This window comes from Lepus europaeus, chromosome 17 (genome assembly GCF_033115175.1).
Source record: "Lepus europaeus isolate LE1 chromosome 17, mLepTim1.pri, whole genome shotgun sequence".
Classification (NCBI taxonomy): Eukaryota; Metazoa; Chordata; class Mammalia; order Lagomorpha; family Leporidae; genus Lepus; species Lepus europaeus.
In genome coordinates, this window is record NC_084843.1 from 57,706,894 (window position 1) to 57,724,502 (window position 17,609).

The following is a 17,609-nucleotide window of genomic DNA, read 5'->3' on the forward strand; positions in this document are numbered from 1 at the left end:
AAGAGAAAGAAAATAACAAGTGTTGAGCAGGATGCGGAGAAATTAATTAGAGCCCTGTACACTGCTGGGAGAAAGATAAACTGGTGCAACAAATATGGAAACCAGTGTGGCAGTTCCCAAAAAATTAAAAACAGAACTACCCTATGATCAAGCGATGCCACTCTGGGTATACAGCCAAAAGAACTAAAAATGGGATCTTAAATAAGTATTTGTACACCAACGTTCATAGCAGCGTAATTCAAAATTGCTAGAGCACATTACACTGACTGAAATAAGTCACAAAAAGACAAATTCTGTAAAATTCCATATACATAAGGTATGTAGAGCAAATTCAAAGGGATAGAAAAGTACAACTGTAGTTGCCAGGGATTAGTGATTTGGGAGAACACTGAATTATTTAATGCATATAGAGATTCAATTTTGGGAAATGAAAAAGGGTTTGGTAATGGATGCAGGTGACAGTTTTACAACAATATAAATGTGCTTAGTATCACTGATGGTAGATTTGAAAATACTTAAGATGATAGATTTTGTACATTTTAACACGCACAAAATTTCAAGCAGTGCTAGGGTAGGGTAACTGACTATTCAATCAAAATAATTTGATTCTCTGGTAGCTTACAGATCTCCCTCAAAAAGTTAAAACTATATTTTTGAAAAGAATAACAAAGATTATGTTTTCAGGCAGGAAAAAAATTCCACCAACCTTAAAGTAAAAGGTTGATAAATTCATTGTCATTAAGATTTAAAACATTTTTAGAATTTTTAATCATGAAAAAACAGAATGAAAAAATGACAAGACAATGAATGAATGGGAAGACATCGTCAAAACATACGTCCAATAATGACTTTAACCCTTTATTGGGAATACTCACAGAAGTGTATTCACAATACATAAACACTATGAATCAGTTTCATATATCTTGAAGAAATATAAATGACCAATAAACATATTAAAAGGTAGTCAATGGCCGGTGCCGTGGCTTAACAGGCTAATCCTCCGCCTAGCGGCGCCGGCACACCAGGTTCTAGTCCCGGTTGGGGCACCGGATTCTGTCCCAGTTGCCCCTCTTCCAGGCAAGCTCTCTGCTATGGCCCAGGAAGGCAGTGGAGGATGGCCCAAGTGCTTGGGCCCTGCACCCGCATGGGAGACCAGGAGAAGCACCTGGCTCCTGGCGTTGGATGAGCGAGATGCGCCGACCGCAGCGGCCATTGGAGGGTGAACCAGCGGCAAAAAGGAAGACCTTTCTCTCTGTCTCTCTCTCTCACTATCCACTCTCCCTGTCAAAAAAAAAAAAAAAAGGTAGTCAAGTAAAATCAAGGAAATGTAGTTTAAAATCATGATGAAGTACCACTATATATTCAAGATATTAGCAGAATATATTAAGTCTGACAAGTGTAACTCTCTGTAACTCTGCCTTTCAAGTAAATAAATAAATTGTTAAAAAAAGAAAAGAAAAAAGAAATTCTCACTTACCAGTGAAACCATATACTGGTATAACCATTCTGGAAAACATAGTGAAGTTAACTTGCAAAATCCAAGTTAATATTAGGACTCAGTAATCCATCCCAAGCAGATATGAAAGTTTATGTATACCATATAATAAATGTCCAAGCAATATTATTGTTAATTATCAAAAAATGAAAGTGGGGGTAGGGGGCGCTGTGGCATAGCGGGTAAAGTTGCTGCCTGCAGTGCAGGCAACCCATATAGGCGCCAGTTTGCGTCCCAGCTGCTTCACTTCCAAACCAGCTATCTGCTATGGCCTGGGAAAGCAGTAAAAGACGGCCCAAGTTCTTCGGCCCCTGCATCCCTGTGGGAGAGCCGGAAGAAGCTCCTGGCTTCGGATCAGTGCAGCTCCAGCCTTTGTAACCAACTGAGAGTGAACCAGCGGATGGAAGACCTCTCCCTCTCTCTCTGCATAACTCTTTCAAATAAATAAATAAACCTTTAAAAAAAAAAAGTCCAGTACCCAAATGTCTATAAACAACGGAATAAATAATATATAAATATAATTGAGTAAGACACAGTAATAAAACCTAATGATGGAGAACCATTACACACAAATCATACAAACAGGTTGCTAAGAGAAGAGTCACCAAAAATTACCTACAGTGTAATTCCATGCATCTCAGGTTACTGATTGGCAAAATTAAACTATATTTTACAGAGATACATACAAGGTAGAAAACATTAATCTTTGTGCTTTTAAATTTTTATTTGAGAGGCAAAGAGACAGAGAGAGAGAAACAGACAGAGAAAATTCCCATCTTCTAGTTCACTCTCCAAATGCCCAGAGCAGCCAAGGCTAGGCCTGGCAGAAGATGGGAGCTTGGCAATCAATGCAGGTCTCCCATGTGGGTGACAGACACCCAACTACTTGAGCCATCCATCACATGCTGCCTCTCAGAGGGTGCATTAGCACCTAGCAGGTCTCAGAAGCAGAGGGGGGACTCCAACCCAGGCACACTGCTATGGGATACAGATGTCCCAAGCAGCTCAAGTGCTGCAACAAACATCTGCTAAAGAAAACATTAATCTAAGTGGTCAAAACTTAAATGGTCCAGAAAGGCACTACATTTTCTACTTAAAAGCCTTCCAAATTTAATTGTCCCAAACATGAGGTTCAATTGCAAAGAATCCTATTTACTCTCAAGAACCAGCAATCAGGTAGCATACCAATTAAACTTTCACCACTAATTCTGCCATAATTTCAACTATGAAACCCAATAAATATAAGCTTACATACACATACCAACATTCTGCTTCAGATAAATGTGTTTCAAGGAAAGAATTAAAATAACCAGTATGAAAGATGCTTTTCTGTTACTATGACTCCTCTATAGCAAATTAGGCCACCTGGGGGAAAATGTTTTACCTCACATTATTATAACCCTATAATTCATTAAACAATCCCTAAATATTGTGGTATGGAGACCAAAATACTCTTTTATGTAAAAATATCTTACCTTCCACAAGCAATCTGAGTGACAATGCTTCCCATAAGTTCAAAAACTTTCCTTGGATTTATCTCATGACTGGTAGAGTTATGACCCAACTGACCATACCCTCCAGCTCCAAAGGTAAATACTCCTCCTTCCTAAAAAAGAAAAAAAAATTATTATAAAATCTGATAAAAAGAAAACTTATCTTCATAAAAATAAGTTAACCTTTAATATGGCCTCAAATTCTTTTTCTCCGTAATTGTCTTCAAAATTTACCAGAAAGAGGATAGCTGGCTCTTTCAAGAGGTAAAATGTCTTAAAACTAAGAGAATTACAGGTCACAGGCTAAATGTCTTACTATGTATTTTAAGAATTTAATAACATTTCACCATTAAAATATTTATTTGAAATTATCAATAAAGAGATACTAATAATTCCTTATTTGAACTGTCTCTCACTATTATTTATACTATCTTGTTGAATTTTATGTACATATCTGTAAAATTTCACAAAACCTAAAAAGGCATTATCTTTAGTTTTCAAGTTAGTTAATGCTTTCAACATGAAAACTCTGCAAAAAAAAAAAAAAAAAGTAACCAGAAAGCACAATTATAATAATTTTAGTATATGACTGCTCTAATGGAGTTCTCAAAAATTACAAAAATGCACAACTGGGGGACTAGTGTGGTGTCACAGGTTAAGTAGCCACCAGCGATGTCAGCATCCCCTGTGGTTGGCAAGTGTGTCCTGGCTGTTCTGCTTCCAATCCAGCTCCCTGCTAATGACTTGGGAAAAGCAGAGGAAAATGGGCCAAGTATTTGGGCCCCTGTCACCCATGTAGGAGACCTGGGTGAAGCTCTTGGCTCTGGCCTGGTCCAGCCCTGGCTGTTGCAGCCATTTGAGGAAAACCAATGGACAGAAGATCTCTCTCTCTCTCCTCTCTCTCTCTCTCTCTCTGTAACTCTGACTTCCAAATAAATATTTAAAACAATTTTTTTAAAAATACAAAACTAGGTGCCAGTGCCTTAGCATAATAGGCAAAGCCAGCACTGTAGGTGCCAAAAGGACACCAGTTCAAGTCCTGGCGGCTCCACTTCTGATCCAGCTCTCCGCTATGGCCTGGGAAAGTAGTAGAAGATGACCCAAGTCCTTGGGCCCCTGGCCCCATGTGGGAGACCCAGAAGAAGTTCCTGGCGCCTGGCTTCGGACTGGTGCAGCACCAGCCATTGCAGCCATCTGGGGAGTGAACCAGCGGATGAAGACCTCTCTGTCTCTCTCCGCCTCTCTAACTCTGCCTTTCAAATAAATAAATCTTAAAAAAAAAAAAAAACTGGATAAGACGTTATATATTTAAACACTCATAATTTAACACAATCACAATTAGTATTTTTCAGTTAAACTGTTTTCATAAATGTAGCTATATATGCAATTTTATAGCCTGTTTTCATCATAACAGCCTAACTATGTATAAGGAAATTGTTCTTTGAAAATTTATCACAGAAAATTTCAAACAAATTCATAAAGTACAAAAATTATAATAAGCCATTATATAACCATCATTCACTTGGGGGGGGGGGACAGGCAGAGTTAAACAGTGAGAGAGACAGAGAGAAAGGTCTTCCTTTTCCATTGGTTCACCCCCCAAATGGCCACTACGGCCAGCGCACTCCGATCCAAAGCCAGGAGCCAGGTGCTTCCTCCCAGTCTCCCATGTGGGTGCAGGGCCCAAGGACTTGGGCCACCCTCCACTGCCTTCCCAGGCCACAGAAGAGAGCTGGACTGAAACAGGAGCAACCGGGACAGAATCCGGTGCCCCAACTGGGACCAGAACTTGGTATGCTGGCGCTGCAGGCGGAGGATTAGCGAAGTAAGCCACAGCGCCGGCCCATTATTCACTTTTGAAACCGAAAATAGTCTGGGTTTCGTGCTTCACATGTGTTTCCCTTCCCTTTTCTGAGATATGGTTAAAGTTTAAAAAAAAAAAAAAAAGTATACTTTACACTGTGCTCAACAAATTGTTTTATTCACAAATGTCTATGTACCCTCTACACCTTATACCGCTAACAGATAAATACATATAATCACAACACTATATTCACAACCACAAAATTAAGGCTAAATTCTTAGTATGATCTAATACCCAGGCCATGTTTAAAACTGTCCTGCTGAATTTACTGCATCACTGTCACAAAGAATATGTCTTCTTGGTAATGTTAAAAACAAGTGGGTCAAAGTATGTCAGTCGAACCCATCCCCGTTAGGCTTAATGTACTCTGCCTAGACCCAGTACTTTATCAGGGAGTGAAAATGGTGATTTTCTAAATTTTGTAATTTCTTCTAGGTATATTAGTTCCAATTCTTTTGTAAAGAACACTGAAACTCTAAAATACAATGTTCAAATGAAAAACAGGCTAACTGCTTGATTCTTTCTCATTAATTATCAGCTTTTTGGAAAAAAGTTGTCATTCTACCATCTTCCAAAGGTAAGCAATGAATTTTGCCTGAAGAATGGAAGACCACTATGAACTCATGGAATTTCATGTATCTGATGTATTTCCCTTTTTTGCAGTCACCATTTCTTTTTAGTATCCACTAAAAGTGCCTCCTACTTGCCTTGACCGGGCCCCAATATCTCTACTTTTCTTTTTTTTTTGACAGGCAGAGTTAGACAGTCAGAGAGAGAGAGAGAGAGAGAGAGACAGAGAGAAAGGCCTTCCTTTTTCCATTGGTTCACCCCGCAAATGGCCACTACAGCTGGCGTTGTGCCAATCTGAAGCCAGGAGCCAGGTGCTTCCTCCTGGTCTCCCATGCGGGTGCAGGGCCCAAGCACTTGCGACATCCTCCACTACACTCCAGGGCCACAGCAGAGAGCTGGACTGGGAGAGAAACAACCGGGACAGAATCTGGCACCCCAACAGGGACTAGAACCCCGGATACCAGCGACGCAGGCAGAGGATTCGCCAAGTGAGCCACGGCACCGGCCTGCTTTTTTGTAGTATGAAATACCTAAGGGTGTTCTTAAACATTTTTTTTTTTTGCCCCAGATCATGGAGCCAGACTCTTTTCTAAGAAGTCCTGCTTCCTTCTGATTGAAAATGTATACCAAACAAAAGATGCTTACTATTTCTAGAACCTTTCAGTGGCCTTAACAAAAAACATACTGTTAGAAGAAGAAAAATAAATCAAAGTCATATTAATATTTCTGATTTGTAGTACACAGGGTTTAAAAATTCCTACAGTTTTCTACCTATGTCTTTCTCCTAAGCTGAAAAAAAATCATAGTTTCAAATGACAGCAAAATAACATTTCTTTAACATTGTAGTATTATACAAGCATACTTCAAAATGTTCATGGAAAAAACAGAATCAGAGGGACCTGCGCCATGGCATAGTGGGCTAAAGACTCCACCTGTGTTGCCAGCGTACCATATGGGCACCGGTTCTGTCCCGACTGCTCCTCTTCCAATCCAGTTCTTTGCTATGGCCCAGGAAAGCGGCAGAAAATGGCCCAAGTACTTGGGCCCCTGCACCCACATGCGAGACCTCGAAGAAGCTCCTTGCTTTGGGTTGGCCCTGCTCTGGCAGTTGCAGCCCTTTGGGGAGTGAACTAGTGAATGGAAGACCTTTCTCTCTGTCTCTCCCTTTCTCTGTCCGTAAATCTCCCTCTCAAATAAATAAATAGGGGCCGGCGCGGTGACACAGCAGGTTAAAGACCTAGCCTGAAGCACCGGCATCCCATATGGGCGCTGGTTCTAGTCCCGGCTGCTCCACTTTCTATCCAGCTCTCTGCTATGGCCTGGGAAAGCAATAGATGGCCCAACTCCTTGGGCCCCAGCTCCTGGCTTCAGACCGGTGCAACTCCAGCTGTTGCAGCCATCTGGGGAGTGAACCAGCGGATGGAAGACCTCTCTCTGTCTCTACCTCTCTCTGTAACTCTGTCTTTCAAATAAATAAAATAAAATATAAAAAAACAAATAAAAATTTTTAAAAATAGAATCAGAGATGTTTATTTTGGTCTAAAAATTTTGAAGTTCACACATACAAAGTATCTTCAAAAAGTTCATAGAAAAATGTCATGAAAAGAACTATGCATGAATTTTAATTTAATCATCAAAATGAGCTTTTAATTCCATTGTTCTGTGAATTTTTTCCTTTTTTTTAAAGATTTATTTATTGTATTTGAAAGTCAGAATGAGAGGGAGGCAGGGGAGAGAGGGTGAAAGGGAGGGAGGGAGCCAGGGAAAGAGACATCTTCCATCTGCTAGATCACTCCCCAGATGGCTTAAATGGCCAGGGCTGCCAGGAGCTTCATCCGGGTCTCCCACTCAGGTGCTGCTTTTTTTGCTTTCCTAGGCACATTAGCAGGGAGCTGGATCAGAAGTGGAACAGCTGGGAATCAAACCAGCACTTACATGGGATGCCAACATTGCAGACAGGAACTTAACCAGCTGTGCCACAGCACCAATTTCGCTCCCCTACACACACCTTTTTTTCCCCCAAGATTTATTTACTTAATTGAATGGCAAAATGACAGGGAGAGAGGGAGAGAGGAAGGGGAATGGGACCAGGGAGATGGGTAGGAAGGCAAAGAGGTGGAACAGACAATGGCGGGAGGAAAAAGGGAAGAATATTTGCCCTCCACTGTTCACTCTCCAAATATTCACAACAGCCAGGGCTAGGACAAGCCAAAGCCAAGAACCAGGAACTCCATACTGGTTTCCCACCTAGGTGGCAGTAACCCACTTGAGTCATGATCTGTTGCCTCCTAGGGTGGGGACTGGCAGGAAGGTGGAGAAGCAGAGGCTCGACTGGATTCCAGGCGCTCTGATTTGGAAGTGTCCCAAACACCAGCTTACTATGCCATAACACTATCCCTCCATGAACCTTTCAGAAGCACTCTCATGTGTAAACAATACTGATTTTACTAACAATAAGATGACAGAATGCAGTTTAAAATTTCTTTGTGCTTTTAGTTTATCCTTTAATGTGTTTATCACTAGTGGTTCTCAGTGAAATACTGCATTTTAAAAATCACCTAAAATAATTCTTTGTGTAACTGTGCCACTAACTTGCCATTTGTTTTCTTTTTTTCCTGAGACAGAGACAAACAGGTACAGAGATCTCCTGTCCATCTGTTCACTCCCCAAATACCCACAATGACCAGGGCCAAGCCAGGTGTCCTACATGAGTGGCAGGATCCCAACTACTTGAGCCATCATACAAGGAGCCAGAGTCTGGACTTGAAATCAGGTACTTGGCAGGAAATGCAGCAATATGGAGGAGTAGGGAGGGAACGTACTGCTCTAGCCCAGGAGAAGATAGTTTAAAAAAAGTGGAGATAGTGTAGTCTCAGGGAAGAGTTAGGGAAAAAATGGCAGAGAAAACTCTACTGAAATTAGAGGGACGCGGTGGACCTACGTGGAGAGCGTGGGCACCCACGGCAGAGGACTCCAACAGCCAAGAGCCTATGCACCAGCACTGGAAAGTGAGGTAAGACAAGACTGCAGTAGTCTGAGCCACTGGCAAAAAAGGGGCAGGAGGAGCCTAGAGCTACTGAGCTTTGAGCCCATGGGGGAAAGTGTTACCAGCCAAACTAGAGAGAAAAAAAATTAAAAAGGAGAGTACAGACACGTTTCTCTCTCTCCGATCACCTCACGAAGGTGTACAAGTCGACAGAGCAGGCTCCATTTTGGACATACGCTAACAGACATGCCAGCTCCTGTCTGAACCTGGCAATCATCCGAGCGGAGACTCTTGACTCTGATAGGGAGAAATAATAGGGGCTAGGATATTGTGACTGTGTGAAGCTTCCGAACTGGGACTGGGGAGGGGGGGAACTGAGGGTGTGTGGGAGAACTCACGGTGTGGTTGTGACTCTGAGCAGTTTCAGTGGAGATGCCAAAAGCTCAGGGCTTCCTGGTAACCTGGTGAGAGACATCACTGAGGAATCTGAACTTATACTGAGGACTACACAGATCCTTTGTGTGGTTCTTGGGACACAGCAAATGAATATTATACCCACTGGAGCTAGCACTCAGGCACTAGGCTCCATCGACAAGAGCCCAGCTGAGCAGAATATACTTCCCTTCTGATTAAAAAAAAAAAGAGTAGATTTAACACATCAACCCTGTGTGTGTCACCTTAGGCAAGCCCTTAAATCTGGAGAACTGAAGAGAGCTCTCTGGCCACACCCACTACAAGCCTCTAGTGATTTACTGAAAGCTGACAGTCCACTTATCTACAGAGTCACATAGTACAATGATAAAAGCTGCCACAGCAGGGAAAAAAATAAAAAAGAAGAAACCAACGAGTATCTCTACAACTGCTGAAAAACAAACCCAACAATTCAAGAAACAAGAATAATGAAGACAACATGACACTCCCAAAGAACACACCTCAATAATAGATTATGAAGACGATAAGACAGAAGAAATAGAAGAAATGGAACTCAAAAAATTGATCATAAGATTACATATAAGTAATCAAAAACAAATGCATGAACTACTGAAATCCATGCAGGATATGAAAAAAATCTCTCCCATGAAATTTAACTTGTAAGGAGGACTCAAAATGAAATGAAGAATTCAATAGAACATGAAATTGAGATATTAAAGAGAAATCAAAATGAAAAGAATTCAATAGAACAAATAAAAAATGCAATGGAAAGCATTAAATAGATTCAGTGAGGCAGAAGAGGGAATACCAGACATAGAAGACAGAGCGCAGGAAAGTATAAGGTCAAACCAAAGATAAGAGGAGGAAATTAGAAATCTATAGACCACTGTTGGGAATCTAGAGGATACTATAAAAAACCAACATTCGAGTTCTAATAGTTCCTGAAGGCATGGAGAGATAGAAAGGATTAGAAGACATTTTGAGTGAAATACTAGCAGAAAACTTCCCAGCTTTGGATAAAGAAAGAGACGTCTAAGTACAGGAAGCACACAGAACTCCCAATACACATGATGAGGAAAGATCCTCACCACGAGGTGAGCAAAATAAGTCCCAAAAGGACAAACATCATATGTTCTCCCTGATCTGTGACAGCTAACTGAGCACCTAAAAGGAAACCTATAGAAGTAAAACTTACACTAGGAGATGCAATGACTTGATCAGCCCTTACTAACTGTTCAAGAACTGCTTACTATTTTATTCTTTTTTGTTTTTTCTTTTTCTACGTAGTATCACTGGTTGAACTCTTAACACAGAATTGTTCTTAGTTGTTTATATTCAATTGAAAATTGATCCCATTAAAAATAAAGAGGGGGGTGATAGAGCTAGCGCTGTGGCACAGTAGGTTAATCCTCCGCCTGCGGTGCCAGCATTCCAGTTCCGGCTCTTCCTCTTCCAATCCAGTTCTCTGCTGTGGCCTAGGAATGCAGTAGAAGACTGTCCAACTCCTTAGGTCCCTGCACCCCCATGGGAGACCAGGAAGAACCTGGCTCCTGGCCTCTGACAGCATAGCTCTGGTTGTTGTGGCCATTTGGGAAGTGAACCAAAGGACAGAAGACTTTTCTCTGTCTCTCCCTCTCACTGTCTGTAACTCTACTTCTCAAATAAATGAATAAAATCATTTAAAAAAAATAAAGTGTTGGAAAAGGATTAGGAGATGTACAGTTTGGCACACTTTTCCTCTGACTTACCCCTGAGAGTGAGGCTAAACACTTGCCATGGCACTCCAAATCCCATTAAGTTGGCAGGTACCAATGCCATCTTACAAGTTAAAGTGATCAGTTTAAGTTCATCACTGATCATAAAGATAGGATTAAGGGGATCACATAAATAAGACTAAGTGTCTGCTAATAATAATTGATAGAATTAAAAAGGAGAGAACAATCCAACATGGGAAGCAGGACACAAAGCAGATTCACAGAATGACAAATGCCCTAACCAGCACTCTGGCCTCAGAATCAACCCTTAAGGCATTCAGATCTGGTTAGAAAGCCCATGAGAGCATTCCAGGCATGGAAAGCCAAGGCACTGTGGCAAAAAATGACCTACATCAAAGATCTCTGTGAATGAGATCCTGGTGGAAAGAAGGGGCCCATCAAAGAAGGAAGTACCTTTCTCTGAAGGGAGGAGAGAACTTCCACTTTGATTATGGCTCTGTCTAAATAATGTCGAAGTTTCTGGACTCAAGAGGCTTCCAATAGCATTGGCAGCTCATGACAAGAGCCTCAGGTGATCACTGACATCATACATAAGAGTGTCAATTGTTACATCAACAACAGGAGTCACTGTGCACTTACTCCCCATGTAGGTCCTCTGTCCTTAATGAATTGTACTATGAGAATTAACAGTAAAACTTATCTTCAAACAATACTTTATACTTTGTGTATGTGTGTGGGTGCAAACTGTTGAAATCTTTACTTAGAGTTGATCTTCTGTATATAAATATAATTAAAAATGAATCTTAAGAATGGGATGGGAGAGGGAGCAGGTGGTGGGACGAGAGTGGGGGGTGGGAGGGCGGGTATAGAGGGAAGAACCATTGTATTCCCTAAGCTGTTATCTATGAAATTTGTACTTATTAAATAAAAGCAAAAAAAAAAAAAAGAAAGAAATCAGGTGTTTGAAAGTGGGACACAGACAAGTCATTCTGAACCACTAAACTCACCTCCTGTTTCTAATGTTTATGTGTCTGTGTCTGCATATGTGTATAGATTTTCTAATGGGTTTTAAACAAAGAATGTGTTTCACAAAGCAAACCTAATCTATTTCAAAGAAATGTTTTCAGAAAAGTAAAAAGTATATGGATATGGATTATATTGTAACTTAAAAGAAAATATCTTATTTTTAAAATCTGATCTTTTAAAAAAAAAGGAGTTGGCGCTATGGCCTAGCGGGTAAAGCCACTGCCCTCAGTGCCAGCATCCCATATGGACTCCCGTTCAAGTCCTGGCTGCTCCACTTCTGTTCCAGCTCTCTGCTAAGGCCTGGGAAAGCAGTAGAAGATGGCCCAAGTTCTTGGGCACCTGTACCCGCATGGAGAACTGGAGGAAGCTCCTGGCTCTTGGCTTTGGATCCGCGCAGCTCTGGCCATTACGGCCAATTGGGGAGTGAGCCAGATAATGGAAGAGCTCTCCCTTTCTCTCTCTGCCTCTCCTTCTCTGTGTAACTCTTTCAAATAAACAAATAAATATTTTTAAAAAAAGCCAGCGCCGCAGCTCACTAGGCTAATCCTCCCCCTTGCGGTGCCGGCACACCAAGTTCTAGTCCCGGTAGGGGCACCGATCCTGTCCCGGTTGCCCCTCTTCCAGGCCAGCTCTCTGCTGTGGCCAGGGAGTGCAGTGGAGAATGGCCCAAGTGCTCGGGCCCTGCACCCCATCGGAGACCCGGAGAAGCACCTGGCTCCTGCCATCGGAACAGCGTGGTGCGCCGGCCGCAACGCGCCTACCGCGGCGGCCATTGGAGGGTGAACCAACGGCAAAAGGAAGACCTTTCTCTCTGTCTCTCTCTCTACTGTCTACTCTGCCTGTCAAAAAAAAAAAAACTTAAAAAAAAAAAAAAAACCTGCACGCTATCTGATCAAGGTAGATGTTGGAGCAGCACACCTGCAACATGGGCATCCAATATGAGCACTTGTTTGAGTCCTAGCTGCTCCACTTCCAATGCGGTTCTCTGCTAATGGCCTGGAAATGCAGCAGAGGGTGGGGTAAGTGCTTGGGCCCCTGCCATCTAAGTGAGAGACCAGGATAAAGGCTCTGGCTCCTGGCTTTGGCCTGGCCCAGCCCCAGCCACTGTGGTCATCTGAGGAGTCAACTGGCAGATAGAAGATCGATCTCTCTTTCAAATAAGCAAATTGTTTTTTAAACCATCTGATTTTATTAAAACCAATGTACACCAAAAAATCCAGCTATCAATTATTATCAGCAACAGTCTTCTGAGAAGAGTACAATCAATATAATCAGCATCTAAAAAAACCAATATACTAATCTGGTGACATTAAGATGAGAAGCTGAGGGTGGGTATCTGGCTAGTGGTAAAGACATGGGTCAAGATAGTCATGTCCCATACTAGAATGTGAGGGTTCAATACATACTAATGCAGACCTTGGGAAGTAGTACTGAAGGTTCAAAAAGTAATGGGTTCCATGTGAGAGACCTAGATTGAGTTCTGGCCCCTGGCTCCAGGTGACCCAGCCTCTTGCCATGTGAGTCATCTGGAGAATGAACCAACAGAACCAGCATACTCTATCTCTCTGTGTGTGTGTCTCTCTTTGCCTCCTAAATAAAAATATTTTTTTAATTAAGTTTTTTTTATTATTTTCTTTTTTTACTTATACGACTGGTTGAACTCTCCACTTAACATAGAATTATTCATAGGTGTTTAAATCCAATTGAAAATAGATCCCAATAAAAAATAAGAGAATAGAGAGGAAGGAGATACACAGTTCGGCACATATTCCCACAGACTTACCATTAACAGTAAAGTTAAAAACTTGCCATGGGACTCCAAATCCCATTAAGCTTGGTGATACTAATGCCATCTTACATGTTAAAGTGATATTTTTTTTTTTTTTTTGACAGGCAGAGTGGACAGTGAGAGAGACAGACAGAGAGAAAGGTCTTCCTTTTTGCTGTTGGTTCACCCTCCAATGGCCGCCGCGACCGGCGCACTGCGCTAATCCGAAGCCAGGAGCCAGGTGCTTCTCCTGGTCTCCCATGCGGGTGCAGGGCCCAAAGACTTGGGCCATCCTCCACTGCACTCCCAGACCATACCAGAGAGCTGGCCTGGAAGAGGGGCAACCGGGACAGAATCCGGCGCCCTGACCAGGACTAGAACCCAGTGTGCCGGCACCGCAAGGCAGAGGATTAGCCTATTGAGCCACAGCACCGGCCTAAAGTGATCATTTTAACTGTGTAACTGATCATATCGATAGGAATAAGTTTCAAAGGGATCACATAAATAGGATCAAGTGTCTGCTAATAACAATAGACAGAATTAAAAAGGAGAGAACAATCCAACATGGGAAGCAGGACACATAGCAGACCCATAGAATGACAAAAGCCTTAAACAGCACTCAGAATCAGCCTTAAGGCATTCCGATCTGGCTAAAAAGCCCATAAGATCATTTCAGGCACGGAGGGCCAAGACACTGTGGCAAAAATGATCTACATAAAGGATGTCTGTGAGTGAGATCTTAGTGGAAAGAAGGGGCCCATCAAAGAAGGAGGTATTTTTCTCTGAAGGGAGGAGAGAACTTCCACTTTGATTATGGCCCTATCTGAATAATGTCAGAGTTTGTGGACTCAAAAGGCTTCCATAGCCTTGGCAGCTCATGTTAAGAGCCTCAGGTAATCACTGACGTCATAAATAAGTGTCAATTCTTAAACTGACAACAGGAGTCACTGTGCACTTACTCCCCATACAGGTCTCTGTCTTTAATGAGTTGTACTATGAGAATTAACAGTAAAACTAGTATTCAAACAGTACTTTATACTTTGTGTGTCTGTGTAGGTACAAATTGTTGAAATCTTTATTTAGTATAGACTTGATCTTTTATATATAAATATAATTAAAAATGAATCTGAATTAAGAATGGGATGGGGAGGAGAGCGGCAAGATGGCAGAATAGGAAGGGAGCACACTGATAGTCCGGGGAGAGACAGTTTAATCAAAGTGGAGATCCTGCAGGTTCAAGGAAGAGTAGGGGAAGAAACAGCAGAGGAAACTCTTCCGGAACTAGTGATTCACAGTGGACCTGCGTGGAGAGAGTGGGAGCCCAAGTTTGGGACACCAGCGGCAGACTCAACACACCAGCGCTGGAACGCGAGGTGAGCCGAACCTCAATAGCCCGAGACACCAGCAGGAAAGTGGAAAGAGGAGACTAGAGGGAATGAGGCTTGAAACTCCATGGGGAAAAGTTCACCAGGCTAACTAGAAGAGAGAGAGGAAAAAAAAAAAAAGTGACCGATACAGACACGAGTTTATCTCTCGCCGCTCACCTCTCAAAGGCGAGCAAGACAAAGAGCAGGCGCCATTTTGGACATACGTCATAAGCAGGGCGACCTCAGGTTTGCACCGGCCCTGAGCCTAGCAGAAAAACCTGACTCTGGGGGGGTGAAATAACAGGAGATTAGGATCTAATGAATATGTGGTGCTAATAAACTGAGACTGTGAAAAAAGGGACGGTGGGGGAGAGAACTCACCAAATTCACGCGAGTACTCTCCAGAGACGCTACAATTCGGTAACCTTGGCAACCCAGTGGGAGACTGCAGGAGAATTGGAGCCCACACTGAGGGCAGCAGAGATTCCCTGTGTGGTCCTTGGGAAAGAGCTTCTGATCTCTGGCTCCTGTGGGTATATCATTCGCCTGCTAACTACCTCCAATTCTGTTCAGCTGTGTAGAATTACTTCCCTTTTGAATAAAAAAAAAAGAGAGAGAGAGATTTACCACGCCTAACCTGGGAGTGTCACCTTTGGCACACCCTCAACCCTGAGGAACCAAACAGAGCTCTCAGGACACACCCATCTCAAGACTCTAAGGCTCCATTGAAAGCAGACAGTCCACTTAATCTAAAGTCATAGTATAAAAAGAAAAAACACCACAGTGAAGAAACCAAAGAATATCTCCAATATGCCAAACAACAAACACAAAAATCAAGGTAACAAGAACAAGGAAGACATTTATGACACCCCCAAATGAAAAAGACACCCCAATTCAAGATTATGAAGAGATGAGACAGAAGAAATGCAAGAAGTGGATCTCGGAAGAAGCTCCTGGCTCCTGGCTTCGGATCAGCTCAGCTCTGGCCGTTGCGGTCATTTGGGGAGTGAACCAGAGAAATGGAAGACCTCTCTCTCTGGCTCTACCTTTTCTGTAACTCTGTCTTTCAAAGAAATAAAATAATTATTTAAAAAATATATATATTTTTGAGCGTGGAAGCCCAAGTTCGGGACACCAGCGGCAGACTCAACGCACCAGCGCTGGAACGCGAGGTGAGCCAAACCTCAATAGCCTGAGACACCAGCGGGCAAGCAGAAAGAGGAGACTAGAGGGAACGAGGCTTGAAACTCCGTGGGGAAAAGCACACCAGGCTAACTAGAAGAGAGAGAGGGGAAAAAAAAAAGTGACCGATATGGACACGAGTTTCTCTCTCTCCGCTCACCCCTCAAAGGCGAGCAAGACAAAGAGCAGGCGCCATTTTGGACATACATCATAAGCAGGGCGACCTCAGGTCTGCACCGACCCTGAGCCTAGCAGAAACACCTGACTCTGGGGGGAGGGGTGAAATAACAGGAGATTAGCATCTAACTTGGGAACCCAGTGGGAGACTGCAGGAGAATTGGAGCCCACACCTAGGGCAGCACAGATTCCCTGTGTGGTCCTTGGGAAAGAGCTTCCGATCTCTGGCTCCTGTGGGTATATCATTTGCCTGCTAACTACCTCCAATTACGTTCAGCTGTGCGGAATTACTTCCCTTTTGAATCAAAAAAAAAAAAAAAAGAAAAAAAGAAAAGAGAGATTTACCACGTCTAACCTGGAAGTGTCATCTTTGACACACCCTCAACCCTGAGGAACCAAACACAGCTCTCAGGCCACACTTATCTCAAGCCTCTAAGGCTCCACTGAAAGCAGACAGTCCACTTAATATAGAGCCATAGTGTAACAAAAAAAAACACCACAGTGAAGAAACCAAATATCTCCAATATGCCATACAACAAACGCAAAAACCGAGGTAACAAGAACAAGGAAGACACTATGACGCCCCCAAATGAAAAAGACACCCCAATTCAAGATCATGAAGATGATGAGATAGAAGAAATGCAAGAAGCAGATCTCAAAAAATTGATAAGAACATTAAGAAGTTCTCAAAAACAAATTCTTGAACTACAGAAATCCTTAATGGACAAGATAGAAAATCTCTCTCGTGAAAATGAAATATTAACGAGGAATCAAAATGAAATGAAACAACTAGAACATGCAACTGTGGTAGAGACAAAAAACCACAATGAAATGAAGAACTCAATAGATCAAATGACAAACACATTAGAGAGCCTTAAAAACAGAATGGGTAAAGCAGAAGAGATAATATCAGACTTAGAAGACAGAGAACAGGAAAGGAAACAGGCAAACCAAAGAAAAGAAGAAGAAATTACAAATCTAAAAAATATTGTTGGGAATCTACAGGATACTATTAAAAAACCTAATATTCGGGTTCTAGGAGTTCCTGAAGGCATGGAGAGGAAGAAAGGATTAGAAGGCATTTTCAGTGAGATACTAGCAGAAAATTTCCCAGGTTTGGAGAAGGACAGAGGCATCTTAGTACAGGAAGCTTATAGAATCCCTAATAAACATGACCAAAAGAGATCCTCACCACGACACATTGTAATCAAACTCACCACAGTGAAACATAAAGAAAAGATTCTAAAAGGTGCAAGAGAGAAACGTCAGATTACTCTCAGAGGATCTCCAATTAGACTCACAGCAGACTTCTCATCAGAAACCCTACAAGCTAGAAGGGAATGGCGAGATATAGCCCAGGTACTAAGAGAGAAAAACTGCCAGCCCAGAATATTATATCCTGCAAAGCTCTCATTTGTGAATGAAGGTGAAATTAAGACTTTTCATAGCAAACAGAAACTGAAAGAATTTGTTGCCACTCATCCTGCCCTGCAAAAGATGCTTAAAGATGTGTTACACACAGAAACACAGAAAC

General features: G+C 42.2%; 1 protein-coding gene across 3 annotated transcripts in view; it reads right to left on the minus strand.

Annotated features, from left to right (window-relative positions):
• HERC4 (HECT and RLD domain containing E3 ubiquitin protein ligase 4) overlaps positions 1-17,609 on the minus strand; it is a 166,547-nt gene that overhangs the window by 92,227 nt on the left and 56,711 nt on the right. For all 3 annotated transcript variants that reach the window (XM_062214038.1, XM_062214036.1, XM_062214037.1), the window contains one exon: positions 2,971-3,101. In XM_062214038.1, the coding sequence (XP_062070022.1) occupies positions 2,971-3,101 (131 nt within the window). The remainder of the gene's footprint in view (positions 1-2,970; positions 3,102-17,609) is intronic.